The sequence below is a fragment of the Pleuronectes platessa genome, chromosome 8 (genome assembly GCF_947347685.1).
Source record: "Pleuronectes platessa chromosome 8, fPlePla1.1, whole genome shotgun sequence".
In the NCBI taxonomy this organism is placed as follows: domain Eukaryota; kingdom Metazoa; phylum Chordata; class Actinopteri; order Pleuronectiformes; family Pleuronectidae; genus Pleuronectes; species Pleuronectes platessa.
This window is the reverse complement of record NC_070633.1, coordinates 16,818,645-16,840,260: the sequence shown is the minus strand read 5'-3', so window position 1 is coordinate 16,840,260 and position 21,616 is coordinate 16,818,645. Positions and strand designations below refer to the sequence as shown.

The following is a 21,616-nucleotide window of genomic DNA, read 5'->3' as shown; positions in this document are numbered from 1 at the left end:
GCCTGGTATTTCTGTGAATCCATGATGCCATGTACACAATAAAGATTGCTAGTTCCTGCCGCAGAAAAACAACCCAACATCCTCTTTGACCAACCTCCATGCTGGACTGTGAGGATAGAATTCTTCTGGTCCTAAGCCTGGCCTTTCACACGCCAGACATACCGCTGGTCCATACGTCCGAACAGTTCCAGTTTGGTTTCATCAGTCCATAGAACTGTCATCCAAAACTCAGTAGTCTTATCCAAATTCCTCCTGGCATATTCTAGTCGACTTTAGATGTTCCTTGTGGTCAAGAGCTGAGTGTGTCTTGAAGCCGGCCATGAAGTCCTTTTTTATTCAGTGCACGTCTTATAGTTGCCACTGACCCATTTGTACCAGCCTACATCAGGTCATCCTGTAGGTGTCTTGCAGTCACACAGGGGTTTATCTGAGTTGTTCTGACCAAGTTGCTGAGGGCCCTTGATGAACTGTTGGGCTTTCTTCCACGGCCAGGCAGGTTTGAAGCTGCTCCATCAGTTTTAAACTTCCTTATAATGTTCCCAATTGTGTCTCTTGGAATATAATCTTTGGGGGAAATCTTCTTCTACCCAAGGCCTTTCAGGTGTGATGAAATAATCTCCTCTCTCAGCTTTTGTGGAAGCTCATTTGTCTTTCCCATGATTGCAACTCACCTTGAATACCTTCATGGGTAGGGTTTATATATGCATCACAGCTGAAGCAAATGAAGGATCAGTATAGAGTAATCTTGCTCAAAGAGCAAGATTCTGTCAACTTTAATTGATAAATCCTTAAAATCTTTGGGGGGTTGAATATTTCTGATTGCAACTGTACATACTGAATATCAAACATATTTACAATAAAGAGATTTTTCAAAGTAAAGTCCAACATGTGTACAATCAAATCAGTTCATTTCTGGATATTTCAAAGTAATATAAAAACACTTTGCTCAATAAGTTCAGAGAGAGACTGATATGCCTGTATTCAGGACCTCTCTGACTGCCTACATACAGACTATCAAACATATTTATTCTATAGAATAAATATGTTTGATATTTGATGCTCATCGTTCATAGGAGACACAAGGAGTTATGAAGAATACACACACATGCCCAGCTCCACGCAAAGTGCTTTCGTTTGACGCCGGTGATCATTACAATAGGCAAACAGCTGTCATATGAAAACATCCCTCACATCAACCAGGTGGAAGCTTGTGCGGTGTTTTAGTGAGTAAAGTTGTTGAAAGTGCTTCTAATGGATTTACGCGGGTCACTCACAGGATAAGTTTCCTTACGATGGCAATACCATGTTCATTGTAGAAGAGGAGATGCTCTTCCACACTTTAAGCTGCACAAACCCCTTCTAATGCACAACATGGGTAAAAAATTTGCCATATTCATTTCCTGTGTTATTTCATGCATGGCTGAGTGTTTCTGGAAATGAATACTAATATTATAATATTTAGTACTAAATTATTTATTACCCATATGATGTACATGGTTGTCTCAACGTGATGCTTACACGGACACATTACATCAACTCGTGAAAGTGTTTTTAGTTTTTAGTTTATTTCAACGACAACTTCACAAGCTCATCACACTACAGACACAGGCGCTTTGGGAAAACGACGAACCTGCGACCGAGTCTGCAACCGACCGGCTACATCTGGAATAAAGACAACACATTACCAGTTGCCATGATCCCAAGATAAATTGGAACACCGCCGCCGCCGCATCAACACACAGCTAGCCACCCTCCCTCTATGTCTTTTTCTTCTTCTCAACGAACACATGCCGCGTAGGAGATTACCCGAGCCGGCTGAATTAGTTGTCTCGCTCTGGGCAGAATGGAAAACATGTGCCAAGACGAGCAGGAAACAATTCTGTTATTAGCCAGTTAGCTAGCTGTAGCCCCGCTAGCTGCTAGCTAAGTACCTCAAATTAGTGGGCTGAGTTAGCATCGCCTAACTCAGCCCACTAATTTCAATAGACGCACACAGCGCTTGGGTGTGTTTGCTCTCTAGCCTCGGCCACTTTGATAGATTTACTCAGCGACAGGTTTATCCACTGACACATTTCTTAGTTTTGGCTTTCGGCGAGAAAGACTGCTAGCAGGCTAACCAGCTGTGCGGATCATCGCTGTTGTGGTGTCACTGCAATCTGTCGGCTGCACGAGCCACAGTCCGAGCCTAGCTCTGCTCCGGGGGAAGTGTCCGCGGCGGCCATGGCTCAGGAAGCGTTTCCTCTGCACCTTCTGGTGTGGAACAATCAGTATCTGGAGCTGGATGTGGAGCTGCAGAAGAAAGAGGTACGTGAGGGGGGGCACGGTTGACAGCAGTCGATGGTTGGTGGGGGTTTTTCTAGGTACGTTTGTTATGGGGCACTGCATTGCGCTGATGCTGCCTTGTGTGTTTGGTTCTGCAGCAGGATGCGGAGCGCCTCGATGCGAGGGGTCGCACCCCGCTGGAGCTGGCGGTGTGTCTGGGCCACCTGGAGTCCGCCCGGGTCCTGCTGAGACACGCCGCAGACCCCACGCACAACAGCGCACAGGGCTGGACCAGTGAGTGCTCTGCCGGGGCTCCCCACTTCCCAATGGCTGCACCCAGTGTCATTAAACGTGGATGCGTGTTTTTTCAGTCTTGCAGGAGGCGGTGAGCACCGGGGACCCTGAGCTGTGTCAGCTGGTGCTGCAGTACAGAGACTTCAAGAGAGCCACGGAGAGACTGGCGGGCATCCCTGAACTGCTCAGCAAACTCAGACAGGTGAAACCGCCTCTCAGCGACTGAAAAGTTCCTCGTGTTTACCTGTTGCACAGAGCGGCACAGTCCATCCCCAACCTCTGCTTAAAGCTTTGTCACAAGGTTTCCCCAGTGGCTGTTCACTGGATGTTCCCAGTCTGCCCACAACATCGCAAGCTTCTGTAACACAAGACAACACAGGAGGAGATTGACTTTTGTCTCAGTGTAAGAAGTTTCCCTTGGTGTCTTCCAGGCGCAGGACTTCTATGTGGAGATGAAGTGGGAGTTCACCAGTTGGGGTGAGTGTCGTTTCATTCACGTGTTCTCGGAGGGGTCAGTTTCAGCACCACAGTGGCTGGACAGCTCCGCCAGCTGTCGTTCAGTTTGAAAGACAGGGAGGTTCCTTTCAATGTGTATAACGAGTGGTATACTGCTTAAAGTCTTATCTCTGCTGTATTGAACAGGACTGCTTGGGTTCTTAACGTGGTTTCCTTTGATTGGATGATTGGAAGATCCTCATCCAAGCAGTTATTTACATCTTGCAGCTTATAATTTTACTATCACTCCAAACCAGTATTTAAAATATAGATCATAACGCATTTAACCTCAATATATTAATGCATTTTAATGTGTATCTTTACAATACCTGGTGACTTGAAGCAGAACATTTTAAAGCAAATTTCTACAATTTCATTATATACACATTTCAGTTAGTTTTAAAAACTGGTAGTACTAGAATTCAAGAATCCTCTGGGGGCATGTGTCAAGCAGTAAGGCTACAAATAATTACAGTAATTTTTGGGAAACGATTCACTCGGTCTTTTCTTAATTGATTATTGTGGGGGGTTTAACTGTTTGTCAGTATACAAATAGGAATTTTAGGGCGTTGTGTTTCCAATTTGAATTGGTCATTCATTGTCATAACGAAAACAATCATTGGTTGCATCTTTAGAATAACAAATTCTACTTAAATACTTCAGGAAAAATATTTGATCTTCCCATGTATACATGCTTTTCTTAACACACATCCCCAGGTGGTTACCTCCTTTTACTTTCCCGTTTATCTTCTTTTTCTAAAACTTCACTCCTTGTGTTTACCTCCCCTCTCAGTGCCTCTGGTGTCGAAGGTGTGTCCCAGTGACGTCTACCGGGTGTGGAAGAGTGGCTCATGCCTCCGTGTGGACACCACCCTCCTGGGCTTCGAACACATGACCTGGTTGAAAGGACGACGCAGCTATATCTTCAAGGGCGGAGGTGTGCATTATATTCCCAAAGAACAACATCCCATTCGTACAAATAACTGAACGGCTAAGGTTGATCAACTGATTTTTTGCTTTGAATGCTTTTCCAACACACACTTTTCCTGTGCCCCTCAGATGAAGGGGCGGTGGTGATGGAGGTGGACCACGATAAGCAGGTGGTGTACACGGAGCCTCTGGTGTTGTCCCCTCGTGACGCGCCCTCCCTCCTGGCAGCCATGCAGCCGTCGCAGGAGAACACGGCACAAAGACTGACGGCACCCATCGTGTCCACGCACCTCAACACACGCAACATTGCCTTTGAACGGTAACGAGAACGTTCTGTCCACAAATATGCAGACAATTAATCTTTTTTTTTATGTCCGTGTTTGTAAGCCATGTGCAGATACCTGTCTCCCTGTCCTTCATGGAACTGCTAATTCACCCTTTAAGTTTCATTAGTTTGGTTCAGTGGAGTTTTATTTCTTATATGTCTTGAGATTTTTACCCTGTTTGCATATGAGAAAACTTTAAACCTTTGAAACATTTCGGTTAAGGTCTGTGCCTCTGACTTAATCTCTTTTCTTTGTCAGGAACAAGTCTGGAATCTGGGGCTGGCGTTCTGAGAAGAGCGAGGTGGTCAGCGGGTACGAAGCTAAGGTACGTGTCTGCTCAGCCAACATGGCTCAGATGCTTTCTCAGAGTTAGCAAAGCAGAGCAGACAGATTATTCATCATGGCCTTATTCTCTTGACAATGATTTATGTGGGTTTAGATTATAAACCGTGTCAAGTGCATTCTTTTTCATTTTTTCTGCAAAAAGATAAAAAAAAAAGCTCTTTTGAATACATATAAAGAAAAGTTTGATTTAAGCAAGGAACCCTTTATCTGAATCTAATGACAGCCATAGAGAGGATTTTTCTATTTTCCTTTCTCCAGACTGTCTTTTTAAGAATTTAAAATAATTTTTCAAGGTAAATACAGAAGAGAACAGAACATTTTTAGCGTCTGTTGTTTGCACTCACTTAACATTTCAATAGCTTGAAGGAGTGTAAAAATTAAGCCGAATTTTGTTTTTGTTTCTTTAATGTGTCGATGTTTTTAGGTTTTCAGTGCTACCAATGTGGAGCTGGTGACGCGGTCGAGGACAGAGCATCTATCAGATCAGGACAAATCAAGAAGCAAAGGTGAAAACACAAATCTGTCGGCCCAAAACTAACTTGACAGCAATATGAGAGATTTTTTGTAAGTGGATTATATTGTTTTTGCCTCATAAAACCGACTCTAGCGTGTTTAGTGTCTTGTGCTTTCCACAAAGAGAACAATTGGATTTAAAGTAGAGCAAATTGATGATGATCTCTCTGCATTGTTCCCACTCAGGCTCAAAGACTCCTCTGCAGTCCTTCTTGGGGATTGCTGAACAGCACACAGCTCACAATGGGGTAAGAGTCTCCACAGCACCTGTGCAGCCTATCTCCGCCCACACCGCCTGCCGCCTCCCCTGACAGACAGCATCACTAACTGTCTCTCTGTGTTTCTCTCAGAGCAACGTGTCACAGTGTGCGAGTCCTCACAACCCCACCGCGATCACAGCCGAGGAGTACTTCAACCCAGAGTTCAACCTGAATGGCCGAGACATCGGACGTCCCATAGAGCTCACCAGCAAAGTCCAGAGGTATGGGGAAGCAGCAACACAGATGTGTGTCACCAAATCAATGGCAGAGATGCCACATTGTGGACATTTTCACACTGGATAAAAAAGTTGTGACAACACTGATGCTACAAATTACACCGGCCATTTTACAAGAAAAGGCGTGTGTCAGCTCAGTATCTGTCAAGCTCTTAGTTTGATCCTAAATGTTACACTCCCCCCGTGGGCAGCCCCAGTCTGGCATGGAGCAGACACCGTCTCTTTCTGTTCCAAACTGCAGCATCAGACTATGTATTGATGTATAAAACATTTTTATTTGATGAATATGGGTGCTTCTACTTATGTGTAAAATTAACCAAATGGTTTTATGTTTATAAAAATTTCAAACAGACGGTAGGGCCAGTGGGCGAGTTGTGTTATGGTAACGTGCCCGAACACAGACCAGGTCTGCAACCTGAAATGACCAGAACATAAAACTCTCTGTGCCTCCTCTCCAGGTTTAAAGCTACTCTGTGGCTGAGTGAGTCTCACCCTCTGTCCCTGGCCGAGCAGGTGACGCCCATCATCGATCTCATGGCCATCTCCAATGCTCACTTCGCCAAGCTGCGTGATTTCATAACTCTACGCCTGCCGCCAGGATTCCCTGTTAAGATAGGTGAGTGCCAGAGATCAACTCAGAGTACGTCTTGTGAGTAGTTGGGTCAATGACCCGAGGGGTTGAAGCCCACCTCTTGATCTAAACCCTGATTCCAGATCAGCTCCAGGCCACTTTGTCTGTGGATGTCATTCTGTACAACAGCTGCTGCTTGACGTTCACATATTAGAACTAAAATAATGAGAAATAAAACATTACACGTTTTGCATTTATGATTCTTACTGAATGTTTTTTGGATCGGTAAAAAAAAACTTTTTGTCTGGTGGTGGCACCTCCACTTTTTTGAGCCATTTCTTTCAAATAGACATGTTCTCAATGTTGGTCATGAGGATGGTGTCTGAATTTAACTCGTCTTCCAGAAATTCCCTTGTTTCACGTGTTGAACGCCAGAGTGACGTTTGGTAACCTGTGTGGCTGCGATGAGCCGGTCAGCTCGGTGACGGTTCATACACCAGAGAGCTCTGAAGAGGCTGGTAAATACAGACTCACACACACACACAAAGAATTCTAGATAAAGAACAAAAGGCCTGGTGACTGGTATGGGACTCCACTAACGCTGTAACCCTTCTCCACTCAGGCCAGTGTACCCCTCCCATCCACTGTGAGGTGGACCCCTCAGTGTTTGAGCCCCCTCCAGACTACACCACCCTCGGTCCAGGCCGTACTGAGCCAATGAGGGACGAGGATGACAACCTGCTGCAGTTTGCCATCCAGCAGAGTCTGTTGGACGCCGGTACAGAGAGTGACCAGGTCAGAGAATTCATCTTTTTTTATTTTTGGCAGGTCACAATCCCACGTCAGAAAAAAGATTACATTTTGTACTGGCCACTGATTTAGCTTTTTCTTTCCTTTTGTGCCCCAATAAATCATTTAAAAGCTGATGGTAGTTTTTTTACATTACATAACATTACATGTCATTTGCATGACGCTTTTGTCCAAAGCGACTTACAATTATTACACTCAACATTTATGAGGGGCCATTTTAGGGGTTCAGTATCTTGCCAAGGACACTTCGGCATGCAGATGGGGAAGAGTGGGGTTTTAACCGGCAACCTTATTGTTGGAGAACCATCACTCTACCCCCTAGGCCACACCCGACAGGGTTCTCTTGCCTGAAATAGCAGTTGAGTGGTTTCCGTCTGGTTTTTAGGTGACCATCTGGGAGGCCCTGACCAACACTCGCCCGGTGCCACCTTCTCCACTCTACGAGGATGACTCGCTGGAGAGGTGAGCTGAGCATGATGTTGCTGGTCCTGTTTTCCTTTACAGGGAGATTCACTCTGCTCAAGCTGGAGCGGCGACTCCTGGTTCATAGTTACTCCGGTAATTTCATGAGGCCTTGAGCAATAACATCTCTACAGAAAGCCGAGATACAGATAAAAGGGTAAATATATTGTACTTTATGAACAGAGAATAACAAAAGTGAGCATTAGAAAACAAAAGTACTGTTCAATGTCTATTTACGAAAAAGGAGCTTTTGTAGTTTTCACTGTAAATCCATCAGGTTTCATTCTGCCTGTTCATGTTTCTAGTCGTATTCAGGGGAAATCTCTGGCTTATGATGTAATTTAATTAAACTTCTCCTTATAGCATTCAGTGATTAGCTCTTTCTTTCCGCCTTCTCTTGGGAACAGTGTCTCCCAGTCATCCTGTAATGAAGCCCGGCAGTGGCACATTTCTGTAATATACCTTTCCTTGTTTAATAATGTTTAATTTAACGTCTTAAAATCCCTCAATTCTGTCGTTCCTCAGGGCGATCCAGGAGTCTCTGTCCGTCTCACTGACCAGCAGGGAGGACGAGGACACGGCCGAGCCCAGCCAGCCCACCTCGGTGTCCCCACTGGAACCCACCGCCAATTCCCTGCTTTCATTCAGCACGGTGACCGAGCCCCAGTTGCCGGGCCACTTTCCCGAGGTGGCGAGCTTCGACGAGCAGCTGCGTATCGCCATGGCGCTGTCGTGCAGGGAGCAGGAGGAGACGGACAGGTGAAGCAGAGGAAACACTAAACTGACATTTTGTCTTTTGGTGACAGTTTTCACACGTTTTGATTTAGCTGCATCATGACTGCAGTGAGGGGATTTTAGATGCTGTTCAGCCAAAGAGAACACAGAAGGAAAACAGGGAAACAATGTCCGTCCATTCATCTGGTTCCTATAATCTCTTTTCTTAAGTCGATTTGCCACCCTGTCACAGATCTAATGTAAATTTAGGCAAGCAAACATAATTGTCCGGACATTTGCCTTTCACATATGAACAAAGTAGCAGTCAAATGCGTTCATGACACAAGAAAATCTCATGACCTATAAATTCCACTGGGATGTCACATGCTTTTTATTTATCAAAACATCTGGTTGTTCTTCCAAGTTGACATCTTTTTCATCCTGAGATATTTTTATATTTTTCACTTTTGTGTCCTTCACTGGCTCTAGTTGAATTCTGACATTATCCTGTTTTCTCACATGGGCTCACACAGATTCTCCTGACTTTTTAATCGACGGCTGGCAGGAAAAACTTTGTGCTTGTTAAAAGCAACTGACTCTGAATTTTGTTTTCTCACATACACCCCATCCAATAATGTCAGGAGAAAATCCAGAGTTCAGTGCATGTCTGAAAGCAGCTTTGAATTTCCATCTGTGAGTCACACGGCCTGCATGTTTACCCTTTTGACTGTGGGAGAAAAACTAGAGCACCCAGTGAAACCTCACACACCACTGCAACACCACCTCCACACAGTTTAAGGAACAGTGTTTCCTTCAATTTCTTTAATCAGTGACCAAGATGAAATTCTGGGAAACGGGGATGATGGTGTTCATGAGGAAACTGTTATTTTTCCTGGTAGTGTCTATTTACTGAAGCATATATTATCTGCTGAAACCAAGTAGCCTTCTGTGGCCTAATCACTGCTTCCATGCAACTATTGGAACTAAATAATAAACTCCGACATTAAAATATCACTGCATAAACGTTTTTGCTGCTGGTGGTGGTGGGGGTTTATTCCTGTTATTTTTGTGCTAATAGCAGCTTACATTTGAGTTTTTCATTGCATCTGCCAGAAAATCTTCAACCAAAAAAAGTTGATCACATTACACAGAGTCAGATTGACAATGAGTCAGAGTTGATGTATGCAAATGTTTTCCTTCCTGGTTAAGGAAAGCCTCAGGTCAGCACAAGTTCTGATCACATACAACCATTCAGATTATATCCATCTGGAGAGACTTCAATTAAAAAATTAACACAACTTATTGCCGTGCACATCAGAGATGAAAGTGATGTGATCTAGATGAGTGTTTGTTTGACACAGATCTCTCGTGTCGTGAAGGTTGAAAGAGGTTGAGGTTGGGCAAAGTAAGAGGAGGAAATTTTATACTAATATGAATGAAAAACATCATTATCTGATGTTCTTTGTTTGAAATTAAACTTCAACAATGGTTAGGAAGAGTAATCTATTCCTTAAAAATATTAGTACTTTCAGTATGTTCATTTCTTTGACTGACGTACTTTCTTTTTTTGATTTTTGTTACAGGAAGCAGAAGGAGGAAGAGGAGGAGCTGGAGCGGATCATTCAGCTGTCACTCACCGAGAAGTAATGTAACAGCAGCAACGGGGCGGGTCTTTAGTGGGGGAACAGTCCTCTTTAATTTATTCAGTTTATTATTATTTTTTTTAATCCTGAGATATTAAGTTATTGCATATATTTGATATGTCTTTCACACACACACACACACACGAGGGCTGCTACAGAAGATTGTACGGGACCAGAGCAAAAGAAAATGTGAGTGAAGCAGGTGGGAGGGATGAAAAGAAAAAAGAACAGATACGGAAACACACTACAGCAAAGGATGAGACAAAAGGGAGATTATTTGTTTTTCCTTTTTTTTATTGACTATTTTTCACATTCTTGCTGTCTTTGAGTCATAAATGATCCTGAAACTTTAAACCTATGAAATGATAATGATGAAATAAAAAAAGGAAAATACAATCTTAAAGGAATAACCTATGAGGATATGATTATAATATTTAAACATTTATGTTGGCTTACTCCTATGTGTGAAAAATAAAGGATAATGATCATCCTGGAGTATTGTTATTTCCTTTTTCCTTGATCATGAACAAAGAAGGAAGCAGAAGATCCATGTGTATCTGACACGTGATATTTTTACAGTTTAATCATTTTTTAACTTCAGTAACAAACATTGTGATCTGACACAAAGACCAGTGACACACATTTTGAATACAGTAGTTTGTACATTTTTATTGAAGGCAAATTATATCCAAACAATGATATTCAGTGTCATGTAAAAATCTTGTTTCTACAAATTGTCTGCGGTTTTGAAGAAGAGGTCTCAAACTAAGATCTGACCATGTTTAGATTCTGTTGTTGTTTTAATTGTGTTATTTGCTGTAAGGCAGTAAACCTGAACATTTTAAATAAGCTTCACTATAGCTATATAAGATCATTATGCTGGATTGTCTATCTGCCCCTCTGAAATATTTCTTTATTAATTATGTAATTTTTAGAGCTGTGAAAAATAACGCGTTAACGCGTTATGATTAAATTACAGGATTAATTCGTTTTTTTTTTTAACGCATTTAACGCATGCGCAGAGGGACCTTCCAATTCCGCCGCCTCTGCACTAGTCGCCGCTCCGGGTTCACACCGGACGTGGAAGCGACGCCGAAGCGAGGCGTAAGCGCAGCGCCAATCCTCTGGCTCCCATCCACTCCCATGTTAAACCGCAGCGCTGAACACACCGGAGGCTGAAGCGTAGCGTTGTGCCGCGGCTGCCTAGCGCCGTGAAGCGATCGTTTCGGCGTCGAGTCTATTTTTTCCGCTTGACGCGAGCGTATCGCGACAGGAAACACACTGAAAAATGATTTTAAACATATAGATGACATATTTTATATGATATAAATGATCAAATATGCATCCCATACTTTGTATTCACGTTCTGTTGTCTTGGAGTTTTAATTTTACCACTTTTACCAACCACATTATTTAATGTCCCCCTCTGCCCATTCACTACAGCCACACAAGCAGTCATAAAGATAAAAAGAGAGAGGGGGGGGGGGGGGGGGGGGGGGGCTACGTATTCTCCACATAGGCTTGAGTGGAGAATACGTAATTTACCCTCGACACCCGACATTTAACGGAGCTAACAGCGGAGAAGTTCTTCAACATGGATGACATTAAATTAATAATTGAAGTGGAGAAGTAACTTGAGTTGTTGATTCTCAGCATATGTTGTATAAAGACAACACCAAAAAAGACACATGTTGGGATGCTGTTGCTTAATGTTGGAGCAACAAGTAAGTATATGCTTGAAAAAAATGATTAAATGCCGTTTTTACTGCAGGCTGATAACAGCAGAAGTATGTGATATTATTAGTAATGCGCGGCGCTTCGGCGTCGCTACCGCGTCCGGTGTGACCAGCCAAGCGCCGGCGCGCCAGGGATTAGCGCTTACGCCACGCTTTGGCGTCGCTTCCGCGTCCGGTGTGAACCCGGCGTAATGCAGTCAGACGGCAGCTGCCATTCAAACAAACAAACAACATGGATAATTCTGATGAACCTGAGGACCTTCTGGACGGGAAGATCGTGTTCCAAAAAAACAAAGATCGAACATTCAGTAAAACCAAGGTGATATGCACACTCTGCGAGAAGACGTTATCGTTTCACCGTAGCAATACCCGCCTAACCACCGCAACGCGAAGCATGTGTTGGTCGGCGAGGGGCGTTCAAGTGGAATGCGCCAAACCAGACTCACTCGCCGGACACATTGTGCAAAAGAAGCGGTCAGCTTTACTGTCAGAGAATTTGAACAAGTTAGTTTGCCTCACCAACTGGCTAAAGAACGAGTAGCTAAGAGGGCCTTTAGAGGCATTAGATTGTATCATGGTGTGGTTAATGGTTGTGTGACAAAAAATATAAAAAATGTCAACCATCCTATCGCTAAGAAGCTCAAATAATTTCTGTTTAATTTTAAAAAAAAAGTTTTATTCAACCACACAATGGCTAAGGAACCCGAATTCTGTTTAGGATGAAGATTATATTAATGTTCCATATGGAAAAGCAATGATAACTGCTGAAGAACTGCTGAGTTGCAGCACAAAAGAAAAGTTAAATGTAATAAATCTTGTTTTCACAAAAATATTCCGAAAAAAATCGGTAATGTGATTAATCATGATTAATCCATAGAAACCTGTGATTAATTTGATTAAAAATTTTAATCATTTCACAGCCCTAGTAATTTTGTTTCATGATATGTGTAACAGATATTCATGGTCCCTAGAGGGTCTATTGACTCAGATGATCTGACATTCCCTTTAGTACAATCTTCACAAAAACAGTTAAATCTACAAAATGGATTAACACCAAGTATGTATTTGAAATGTTTTTGTTTTAACTCTGTTGTGAAAGTGTGGGAAACCTTTTCCAGTGCCCCACACACTCAATGAAACAGGAGCTCATATATATATATATATATATATATACAGTGCCTTGCAGTATTCACCCCCCTTGGACTTTTTCCCATTATGTACTGTTACTAACTGGAATTCAAATAGACTTAAATAAACTTTTTCCCGTTTGATCAACAAAACATGCATAGTACTTTGGAGGTGCAAAATAAATTTTATTGTGACACAAACAATAATGAGAACAAAAAAGTTGACATCTGTTGGGTGCATAAGTATTCACCCCCCTGTGTCAATACTTGGTAGAACCCCCTTTCGCTGCAATTACAGCTGCAAGTCTTTTGGGGTATGTCTCTACCAGCTTTGCACATGTAGAGATGGAAAGGTTTGTCCATTCTTCTTGGCAAAAAAGATGAAGCTCAGTCAGATTGGATGGAGACCGTCTGTGAACCGCAATCTTCAAGTCTTGCCATAGATTCTCTATTGGATTGAGGTCTGGGCTTTGACTGGGCCATTTTAAGACATTAACATTCTTTAATCCAAACCATTCCTTTGTAGCTCTGGCTGTATGTTTAGGGTCATTGTCCTGCTGGAAGATGAACTTCCGCCCCAGTCTCAAGTCTTTTGCAGACTGCATCAGATTTTCTTCAAGGATTTCCCTGTATTTGGCTCCATCCATCTTTCCCTCTATTCTGACCAGTTTACCTGTACCTACTGAAGAGAAGCATCCCCACAGCATGATGCTACCACCACCATGTTTCACTGTTGGGATGGTGTGCTCAGGGTGATGGGCAGTGTTGGGTTTTCGCCACACATAGCGTTTTGCATTGAGGCCAAAAAGTTCAATTTTGGTCTCATCTGACCAGAGCACCTTCTTCCACATGTTTGCTGTGTCTCCCACATGGCTTCTGGCAAACTCCAAACGGGATTTTTTATGGATCCCTTTCAACAATGTCTTTCTTCTTGCCACTCTTCCATAAAGGCCAGATTTGTGGAGTAGACGACTAATAGTTGTCCTGTGGACAGATTCTCCCACCTCAGCTGTGGATCTCTGCAACTCCTCCAGAGTAACCATGGGCCTCCTGGTGGCTTCTCTGATTCATTTTCTCCTTGTCCGACTCTTCAGTTTGGGTGGACGGCCTCCTCTTGGTAGGTTTGCGGTTGTGCCATATTCTTTCCATTTTCTTATGATGGATTTTATGGTGCTCAGAGAGATGTTCAAAGCTCTGGATATTTTTTTATAACCTAACCCTGCTTCATATTTCTCCACAACTTTATCCCTGACCTGTTTGGTGAGCTCCTTGGTCGTCATGATGCTGTTTGTTCAGTAATGATCTCCAACAAACTCTGAGTCCGTCACAGAACAGGTGTATTTATACTGAGATTAAATTGCAGACAGGTGGACCCTATTTACTAATTATGTGACTTGCAAATGTGATTTGTGAATGCAATTGGTCGCACCAGATCTTTGTTAGGGGTTTCACAGTAAAGGGGGTGAATACATATGCACTCAACACTTTTCAGATTTTTATTTGTAAATAATTGTGAAATCCATGTAATATTTCCCCCCACTTCCAAATGATGCACTATTTTGTGTTGGTCCATTAAATAAACTCACGATGAAATAAATTTTAATCTGTGGTTATACCATGACAAAATGTAGAAAAGTCCAAAGGGGGTGAATACTTATGCAAGGCACTGTATATAAACACCTTGTCTGCTGTGCTGAGCAAGACCAATACTCTCACTCATTCTCACCATGACATAGGTTCTGGTAATCAGGCGTGTGATCCTCAGGAACCACATATTCATCCTCCGCTGGCTTACTTAGAAGGAACTCGAGCTCCTTCTGGATTTGCGGGCACAGCATTGGCGCCACTTGTGCCTTGGGTATCGTTTTAGGTGTAGGTGAGGTGATGCTGATGCAGTTTGGAGCAGGTGGATCCTCTGCACACATAAACACAGTGAGAAGCTGTATTCTCATACTGAGGCTATTTCTGCAAGCAGTGTTCTCACCAATGAGGAAGTCGTAGGGCTCAGACGTCGCATAGGGACGGCTCTGTGTCTTTTCAATGAAGTATTTCAATACTTCATTCATGGAGGAGACCGTCACCTACAGAGAGGAGGAGATGCAGAAAGAGAGGCTCACTTTATGCTGTCCATCGCAGGCAGAATTTTGATTATCTTTTATTTGTATATGTATGTTTAAATTCTCTATCATGACTTCACAAAACAGAATTCCATTTTGTTCACTCTTCCAAACAAAAATACAAATACACAATGCAACCTAAGTCAACACACTTCAATACATTACTTAACAGTAACAAATCTTAGCAAATAAACGTAGTGAGGAATAATGCTGTTGCTAATATAATCAGGGGGCCTGACATTAAAATATCAAACACAACACAGCAATACTTTCATATTACTTTCTTCATTTCACATTCCCCTTAAATTTGATCAAATTTCACACACTCTGTGAAATGAATTCTTTAAATAATCAAGATCCATGAATTATCCCCGGGAAAATGGTGGAAATGCAGAAAAATTGCAATGTTCAAGAAAGTAAAAAATCTAATCCTGGACCTGTCCCCTGATTTGGATTTGAACAAAAATGGAATTGGTTCCTTTTAATCCATCCAGTAATCTTTGTGTTATCTTGCTAACAAAACAACCAACAGACAGGAGGGAAAACAGAACCTCTTCTGCAGATGTATTGAGACCAGATGTAATGACAGTAGTTATTATGAGTCCTTGTGAATACAGATTCAAAAATCTTACAGTCTCTTACTGCAGTAATTCATCATTTAAAATGGGTGTAAACCTATCATTTTGGATCCTTATATACAGTGCCTTGCATAAGTATTCACCCCCTTTGGACTTTTCTACGTTTTGTCATGGTATAACCACAGATTAAAATTTATTTCATCGTGAGTTTATGTAATGGACCAACACAAAATAGTGCATCATTTGGAAGTGGGGGGAAATATTACATGGATTTCACAATTATTTACAAATAAAAATCTGAAAAGTGTTGAGTGCATATGTATTCACCCCCTTTACTGTGAAACCCCTAGCAAAGATCTGGTGCGACCAATTGCATTCACAAGTCACATTTGCAAGTCACAAAATTAGTAAATAGGGTCCACCTGTCTGCAATTTAATCTCAGTATAAATACACCTGTTCTGTGACGGACTCAGAGTTTGTTGGAGATCATTACTGAACAAACAGCATCATGAAGACCAAGGAGCTCACCAAACAGGTCAGGGATAAAGTTGTGGAGAAATATGAAGCAGGGTTAGGTTATAAAAAAATATCCAGAGCTTTGAACATCTCTCTGAGCACCATAAAATCCATCATAAGAAAATGGAAAGAATATGGCACAACCGCAAACCTACCAAGAGGAGGCCGTCCACCCAAACTGAAGAGTCGGACAAGGAGAAAATTAATCAGAGATGCAACCAGGAGGCCCATGGTTACTCTGGAGGAGTTGCAGAGATCCACAGCTGAGGTGGGAGAATCTGTCCACAGGACAACTATTAGTCGTCTACTCCACAAATCTGGCCTTTATGGAAGAGTGGCAAGAAGAAAGCCATTGTTGAAAGGGATCCATAAAAAATCCCGTTTGGAGTTTGCCAGAAGCCATGTGGGAGACACAGCAAACATGTGGAAGAAGGTCCTCTGGTCAGATGAGACCAAAATTGAACTTTTTGGCCTCAATGCAAAACGCCATGTGTGGCGAAAACCCAACACTGCCCATCACCCTGAGCACACCATCCCAACAGTGAAACATGGTGGTGGTAGCATCATGCTGTGGGGATGCTTCTCTTCAGCAGGTACAGGGAAACTGGTCAGAATAGAGGGAAAGATGGATGGAGCCAAATACAGGGAAATCCTTGAAGAAAATCTGATGCAGTCTGCATAAGACTTGAGACTGGGGCGGAGGTTCATCTTCCAGCAGGACAATGACCCTAAACATACAGCCAGAGCTACAAAGGAATGGTTTGGATTAAAGAATGTTAATGTCTTAAAATGGCCCAGTCAAAGCCCAGACCTCAATCCAATAGAGAATCTATGGCAAGACTTGAAGATTGCGGTTCACAGACGGTCTCCATCCAATCTGACTGAGCTTCATCTTTTTTGCCAAGAAGAATGGACAAACCTTTCCATCTCTAGATGTGCAAAGCTGGTAGAGACATACCCCAAAAGACTTGCAGCTGTAATTGCAGCGAAAGGGGGTTCTACCAAGTATTGACACAGGGGGGTGAATACTTATGCACCCAACAGATGTCAACTTTTTTGTTCTCATTATTGTTTGTGTCACAATAAAATTTATTTTGCACCTCCAAAGTACTATGCATGTTTTGTTGATCAAACGGGAAAAAGTTTATTTAAGTCTATTTGAATTCCAGTTAGTAACAGTACATAATGGGAAAAAGTCCAAGGGGGGTGAATACTTATGCAAGGCACTGTATGGTGGAGGGTGAGACCTGTCTCTTAGCAAGCACATTATCACAATTATTCACTCTCCCACTGCTACAATATTTTATTTTCCTGAATAGTAAACCCAGCTCGCTGTGCTGTTCAGCAGCTAATTTGAAGAACTCAGATGCTAAGATTTTCTTTCCCCCGAGGCCATGTGAGATGCATGTCCTCATTAGTTCAAAGTTATGTAAAGAGCTGCAGGACTTACTGGTGGGAGGAGTTCGATGACATACCCTGTGTTTGTGCAGGCCACTCTGTAGTTCTTCATCAAAGGCCCTCTGAAAAACACAGGGAGGAGGAGGAGGAGAAGAACAACCACCTGTCAATACGTTGATCACCTTTGAGTCCAAATGCAAACTGGTCAAAATCTGTAGGCCGACTTGATCGTGCTCAAGGGGCCAAAAACTTAATTTGTGAGGCCACGGTGAGTGTTGACCTTTGAACACCCATATCTAATAATTTTATCTGTGAGTCGAATTGAAAAAGGTTTCCTTCGAGGCGTTCTTAAGATATTGTGTACATGAGGCAAAACGTTTTTACGGTTTGTGAGGTCATAATAGCCTTCCCATGACCTTTGACCCCCGAACTCTAATCATGTCCTCCTTGAGTCCAAGTGAATATTTGTGCCTGATTTGAAGTAGTTCTTTATCATGAAGACTTGTCACCATTTATTTTCTGTGTACATCTTCTTCCTTTACACCCCCCTGTTAATTGTCAACTGTATGCAAAGATCACATGTTTGCATACAGTGGACAATACAATACATCTTAATTTGTTAAGGACACTTCTCTTCCCTAACACAAACACTGAACTCAAGTAGAACTGAAAAGCCAAGGATTTTTAATTATTTGAAAAGTTGAGCTAAATATATACATTCCTATATTGGTCTGTAATGTCAGAGGCTGAGATCGACCTGGGTGTCAGTCGTCTGATGGTCACAGCGTAGATGTTGTTGAAGCTGGACGGGCGGATGATGATGCCTCCGTACTCTGGGTTGGCCTCCAGCATCCTCTCAGCCTCCTGCCGCGTCACATCGAAGAAGCACCTGCAGGAATAAGAGGACAAATAAACACCTGGTAAAAATATGCAGGTATTTTCATTTCAGAGAGCCGGGGACAGGAAGCTGACAAAATGTTCATCAGTGTAGGAGAAAACAAACTGTCTGTTATAGAATGGTTGTCTATAATAACTATTCATTTGTATTTGAATGTTTTGTATTTGTGAAAGAGAAACATTTTCTCACGCAGGCTGGTCAGGGGTGATGTAGTCTGGATGGTCCTCAGCTGGTTGAGAGGAGGGTGACGATGTGGAAGAAGGGAGGAAGGATGGTCGGGGCGGGAGCGGTGGGTGTGACGCGGGGGGGTTTCTCCTTTTCTCCCTCGCCAGAGCGTCAAGCAGCAGCATCATCTGTCCAGGCAGCAGCTGAAGGTCACCGGGAATCTCCCTCTACAAGGAAACACGAGGAAACAACTGACTGATGCCCTACGTGCCGACGGAACAGGAAGCAGGATCATGTTTGTACCCCTGTCCTTTTGTGTGTGTGTGTGTCGATACTATAGATAGCATAGATTCAACCTAAAGTTTATGCATATAATTCAGGATCATAAGGTAGGAAAACTGTGTCCGTAGATATTCTTCCTCTCTTGCTTGTAATCTTGTCAGTCGTAAGGGAAGTTGGTCCATTTGAACCGTGTAATTATCACCTAATTATTAACCAGGAAATAATTTATTATTCATTGTATTTCTAAAAGAAGAATTCAGGTATAATTTTCAAAACGTGTCCAAAACATAAAGAAAAAACTACAGTTAGTGTTTGATTCCTGTCTTTGGAGCAGGTTTGTTAATGTACTTTTTACAAGCAGGAACACACATACACTGTCAGCATAGTGTGTGTTTGTGTGTGTGTGTGTGTGTTTACTTTGACCATAGTCAGGATGTAAGCCCTCCACTCCTCTCCTGTGTAAGGATTGTCCATCTGCACAGTCACACAAACAACAAACCACAAACAAAGAAAAGATGCAAACATTGTTTTGGTTATTTCAATCAACCAGACCACTGCTGTTAGGGTGAATTTGAAAATTAATATCACTTTATAGATCGATCTAGTTTTTGAATATTTCTGGACCTGGACGCTAAAACCATGTGAATGAAGAGAAAAAGAAAAGTTGGTCTCACCTTCAGCTGCACCTCCTCTGTGTGCAGGCTGAGGGTGAAGATGGTCGGCGTCTTCCTCTGATACGGACAATTTGACTCCATGGACGTAAGCTGCTCCAGGTCCAGCTTCTCTATGTACTGAGAGAGAAAACGAGTTACGTGGATCCACTACACTAAAACATGCACCATTCGATCTAAATAAGTGTTTTACTTCTTCTGTGGCTTATTATTGCCCCTTAACAGTGTTTCCTTTCTTCATAATATCTGTTTTATCATTTTCTTAATCTAAATAAAGAACAAATTTAAATAATATAGAAAGTTTGCTTACTGTATCCTGTGATTCATCGTTGTACAGAAACAGCGTGGCTCCACGGAGCTCTCCATAGTAATTCTTGAAATCCTAAAAATCACAAATGTCCCTTTCAACTAATGTTCTTCAGCATTCACCTTCTCCCAGTGCCGGAGAGTTACTGGGTTATTTACTGATACATGCACATAGGTGAAGTTTTGGGGGACTCATGCTTTCTATGTTACTTTTTTCGAAATGTTTGTAAAGGTTTTTGCCACTTTATTCTCTCACTTTATTGTAGTTTTGCTAAAGTTATTGTAGTTATTTTTCTCCAGCTCTAGTTACTATGTACTTGGCAGATTTCACAAAAATCAGTTCCTAACGTGTTAATGAAAGAATCCAGTTAGTCACTGACCATTGATCTGGATAGTGAGCTATATCTATATTTACTATAATACTAATGTATTTTTTATACACATTTATAGTATTTATCAAGGACCTCTTCAATCACTGCCCTCGCGTATGAAGCTGAATTAAATGCAGTCATCTTTACTAACCATATTCTTAGATACTGAAATTTCACATCATTGCACGGTTGATCATTTCTTTAATCTCCTGCTTATCTGATTTGCTTCTCATCATTTGGCTCTGCTTGTACACTGGGTATGTTTCCCATCTTTGTCCTCACCTTCTCACTGGTGTTTTTCTTCCACAGTTGTCCAGAGTAGTACAGAGGCAGAGCTGTGATCGTCTCCCTCCTCTTGTTGACGACTCTGGTGTGAGCAGACATTATGTCTGTGCCTCTTTTCCGATGGTTTGGTTCAGTTTGGCCTCCGCTCGCTTCTGTTGGTCCAGCAGTATTTTCATTAATGCTAAAAAAAATAGAGTGACGCTTTGCAGTTTTCTCCACGTATTGTTTCCTTGCGCAGCCCGAGTCTTCAGTGTATCTGAGATGATTTTCTTACCTACACACCTGCAGTGAGGTATCCTCCCTCTCTTCCTTCAGTTTAATTTCTTTGTGAAACTCTGCAGTGATTTAAGATCAAGGAAGTAACTCTATTAAAAACACATGTTTGGACTTTGATCCACACACACACGCACTCACGCACACACACACACACACAAACACACACAAACACACACACACACACACACACACACACACACACACACACACACACACACACACACACACACACACACACACAGAGACACACACAGAGACACACACACACACGCACATACCAAGCTCAGTCTGAATGGGCATACCAGATTAATTATTCTACTTTAAGATGTGATTTGGGTAAACTGAGAAGTTTTCATGGAACCTCAGTATCAGTGTGTGTGTGTGTATGTGTGTGTGTGTGTGTGTGTGTGTGTGTGTGTGTGTTTGTGTGTCTTGAGAATCAGCTCAGTGCACAGGAACTATTCTTCTTTTTCAGTTGTACTCTTTTACTATAATTGTTTCAGAAAAGAACAAGTAATTCCAGATGTCTAGATGTCAGATTTATGTGTGTGTATGTGTTCGTGTGCTTATATACATATACACATTGAAAACATTTGCCACCCCGAGCCTGTTCACCACATGCCTCCTGCAGACTGATGCCCACTGCTGGTCAAAGATTTCTCTCTCGGCTTCGTTCTTTGACCCTGAACGTCCCTCCGGAAGCTCCCATCGACTCCTTTAATCCCTCATCCTTGAGGGCAGGCCAGAGAGAGACACACGCCGGGGAGAAAACACAGCCACTGTTCTCCATCATGGGGCCTCTAATGATGCTCCACTTCCACCACTGACTGGGGAGAAAATGGCCACAGGGGTGGCAGGGACAGGGGATAATGCATTGTACTGATGATGCTCTGTTAAGCCTCCGTAATAGCAGTATACATTTTGAGCCCAGTTTATGTAAATAAAAAGTCAAAAATGAGTCCTGTCATTTCAGATTTATTTGAACTCATTTGCAAATTGTCATGAAGGGTTCTATCTTGATGTATTGA

The 21,616-nt window shown here is 42.4% G+C and overlaps 2 protein-coding genes across 4 annotated transcripts; one reads left to right on the top strand and one right to left on the bottom strand.

Moving 5' to 3' along the window:
- Positions 1 to 1,698: 1,698 nt before the first annotated feature.
- ankrd13d (ankyrin repeat domain 13 family, member D) lies at positions 1,699 to 10,356 on the top strand. 2 transcript variants are annotated; one of them, XM_053429540.1, is made up of 16 exons: positions 1,699 to 2,304; positions 2,421 to 2,556; positions 2,634 to 2,758; positions 2,988 to 3,033; positions 3,845 to 3,988; positions 4,111 to 4,300; positions 4,566 to 4,632; positions 5,077 to 5,158; positions 5,352 to 5,413; positions 5,516 to 5,646; positions 6,120 to 6,277; positions 6,637 to 6,750; positions 6,855 to 7,027; positions 7,428 to 7,504; positions 8,030 to 8,263; positions 9,802 to 10,356. In XM_053429540.1, exons 1-16 carry the CDS (start codon positions 2,221 to 2,223, stop codon positions 9,863 to 9,865), a joined length of 1,887 nt encoding a protein of 628 aa, XP_053285515.1. In that variant the 5' UTR covers positions 1,699 to 2,220; the 3' UTR covers positions 9,866 to 10,356. The 2 variants fall into 2 exon arrangements, 1 of the variants encoding a protein (XP_053285515.1); XR_008339580.1 differs by lacking the exon at positions 9,802 to 10,356 and having other exon boundaries at positions 7,428 to 7,661; positions 8,030 to 8,139.
- Positions 10,357 to 13,446: 3,090 nt separating this feature from the next.
- On the bottom strand, positions 13,447 to 20,708 carry LOC128445400 (signal-transducing adaptor protein 1). Of its 2 annotated transcripts, none has more exons than XM_053428035.1 (10): positions 20,587 to 20,708; positions 20,310 to 20,493; positions 19,661 to 19,732; positions 19,354 to 19,470; positions 19,097 to 19,153; positions 18,422 to 18,624; positions 18,092 to 18,223; positions 17,387 to 17,456; positions 14,709 to 14,805; positions 13,447 to 14,639 (listed from the first exon to the last, which is right to left on the bottom strand). In XM_053428035.1, exons 2-10 carry the CDS (start codon positions 20,409 to 20,411, stop codon positions 14,437 to 14,439), a joined length of 1,053 nt encoding a protein of 350 aa, XP_053284010.1. In that variant the 5' UTR covers positions 20,412 to 20,493; positions 20,587 to 20,708; the 3' UTR covers positions 13,447 to 14,436. The 2 variants fall into 2 exon arrangements, with proteins under 2 accessions (XP_053284010.1, XP_053284009.1); XM_053428034.1 differs by having other exon boundaries at positions 13,450 to 14,639; positions 20,310 to 20,464.
- Positions 20,709 to 21,616: the final 908 nt, after the last annotated feature.

Bases quoted from the DNA above. Each gene is read 5' to 3' on its own strand.
- ankrd13d (XM_053429540.1), top strand. From the start codon at position 2,221: ATGGCTCAGGAAGCGTTTCCTCTGCACCTTCTGGTGTGGAACAATCAG. The intron at 5,159-5,351 runs GTGAAAACACAA...GTTCCCACTCAG, and splicing joins GGACAAATCAAGAAGCAAAG to GCTCAAAGACTCCTCTGCAG. The intron at 7,505-8,029 runs GTGAGCTGAGCA...GTCGTTCCTCAG, and splicing joins GAGGATGACTCGCTGGAGAG to GGCGATCCAGGAGTCTCTGT.
- LOC128445400 (XM_053428035.1), bottom strand. From the start codon at position 20,411: ATGTCTGCTCACACCAGAGTCGTCAACAAGAGGAGGGAGACGATCACA. The intron at 18,625-19,096 runs GTAAACACACAC...GTTTCCTTGTAG, and splicing joins ACATCCTGACTATGGTCAAA to AGGGAGATTCCCGGTGACCT. The intron at 17,457-18,091 runs GTCGATCTCAGC...TGTGTTTTTCAG, and splicing joins ATCAGACGACTGACACCCAG to AGGGCCTTTGATGAAGAACT.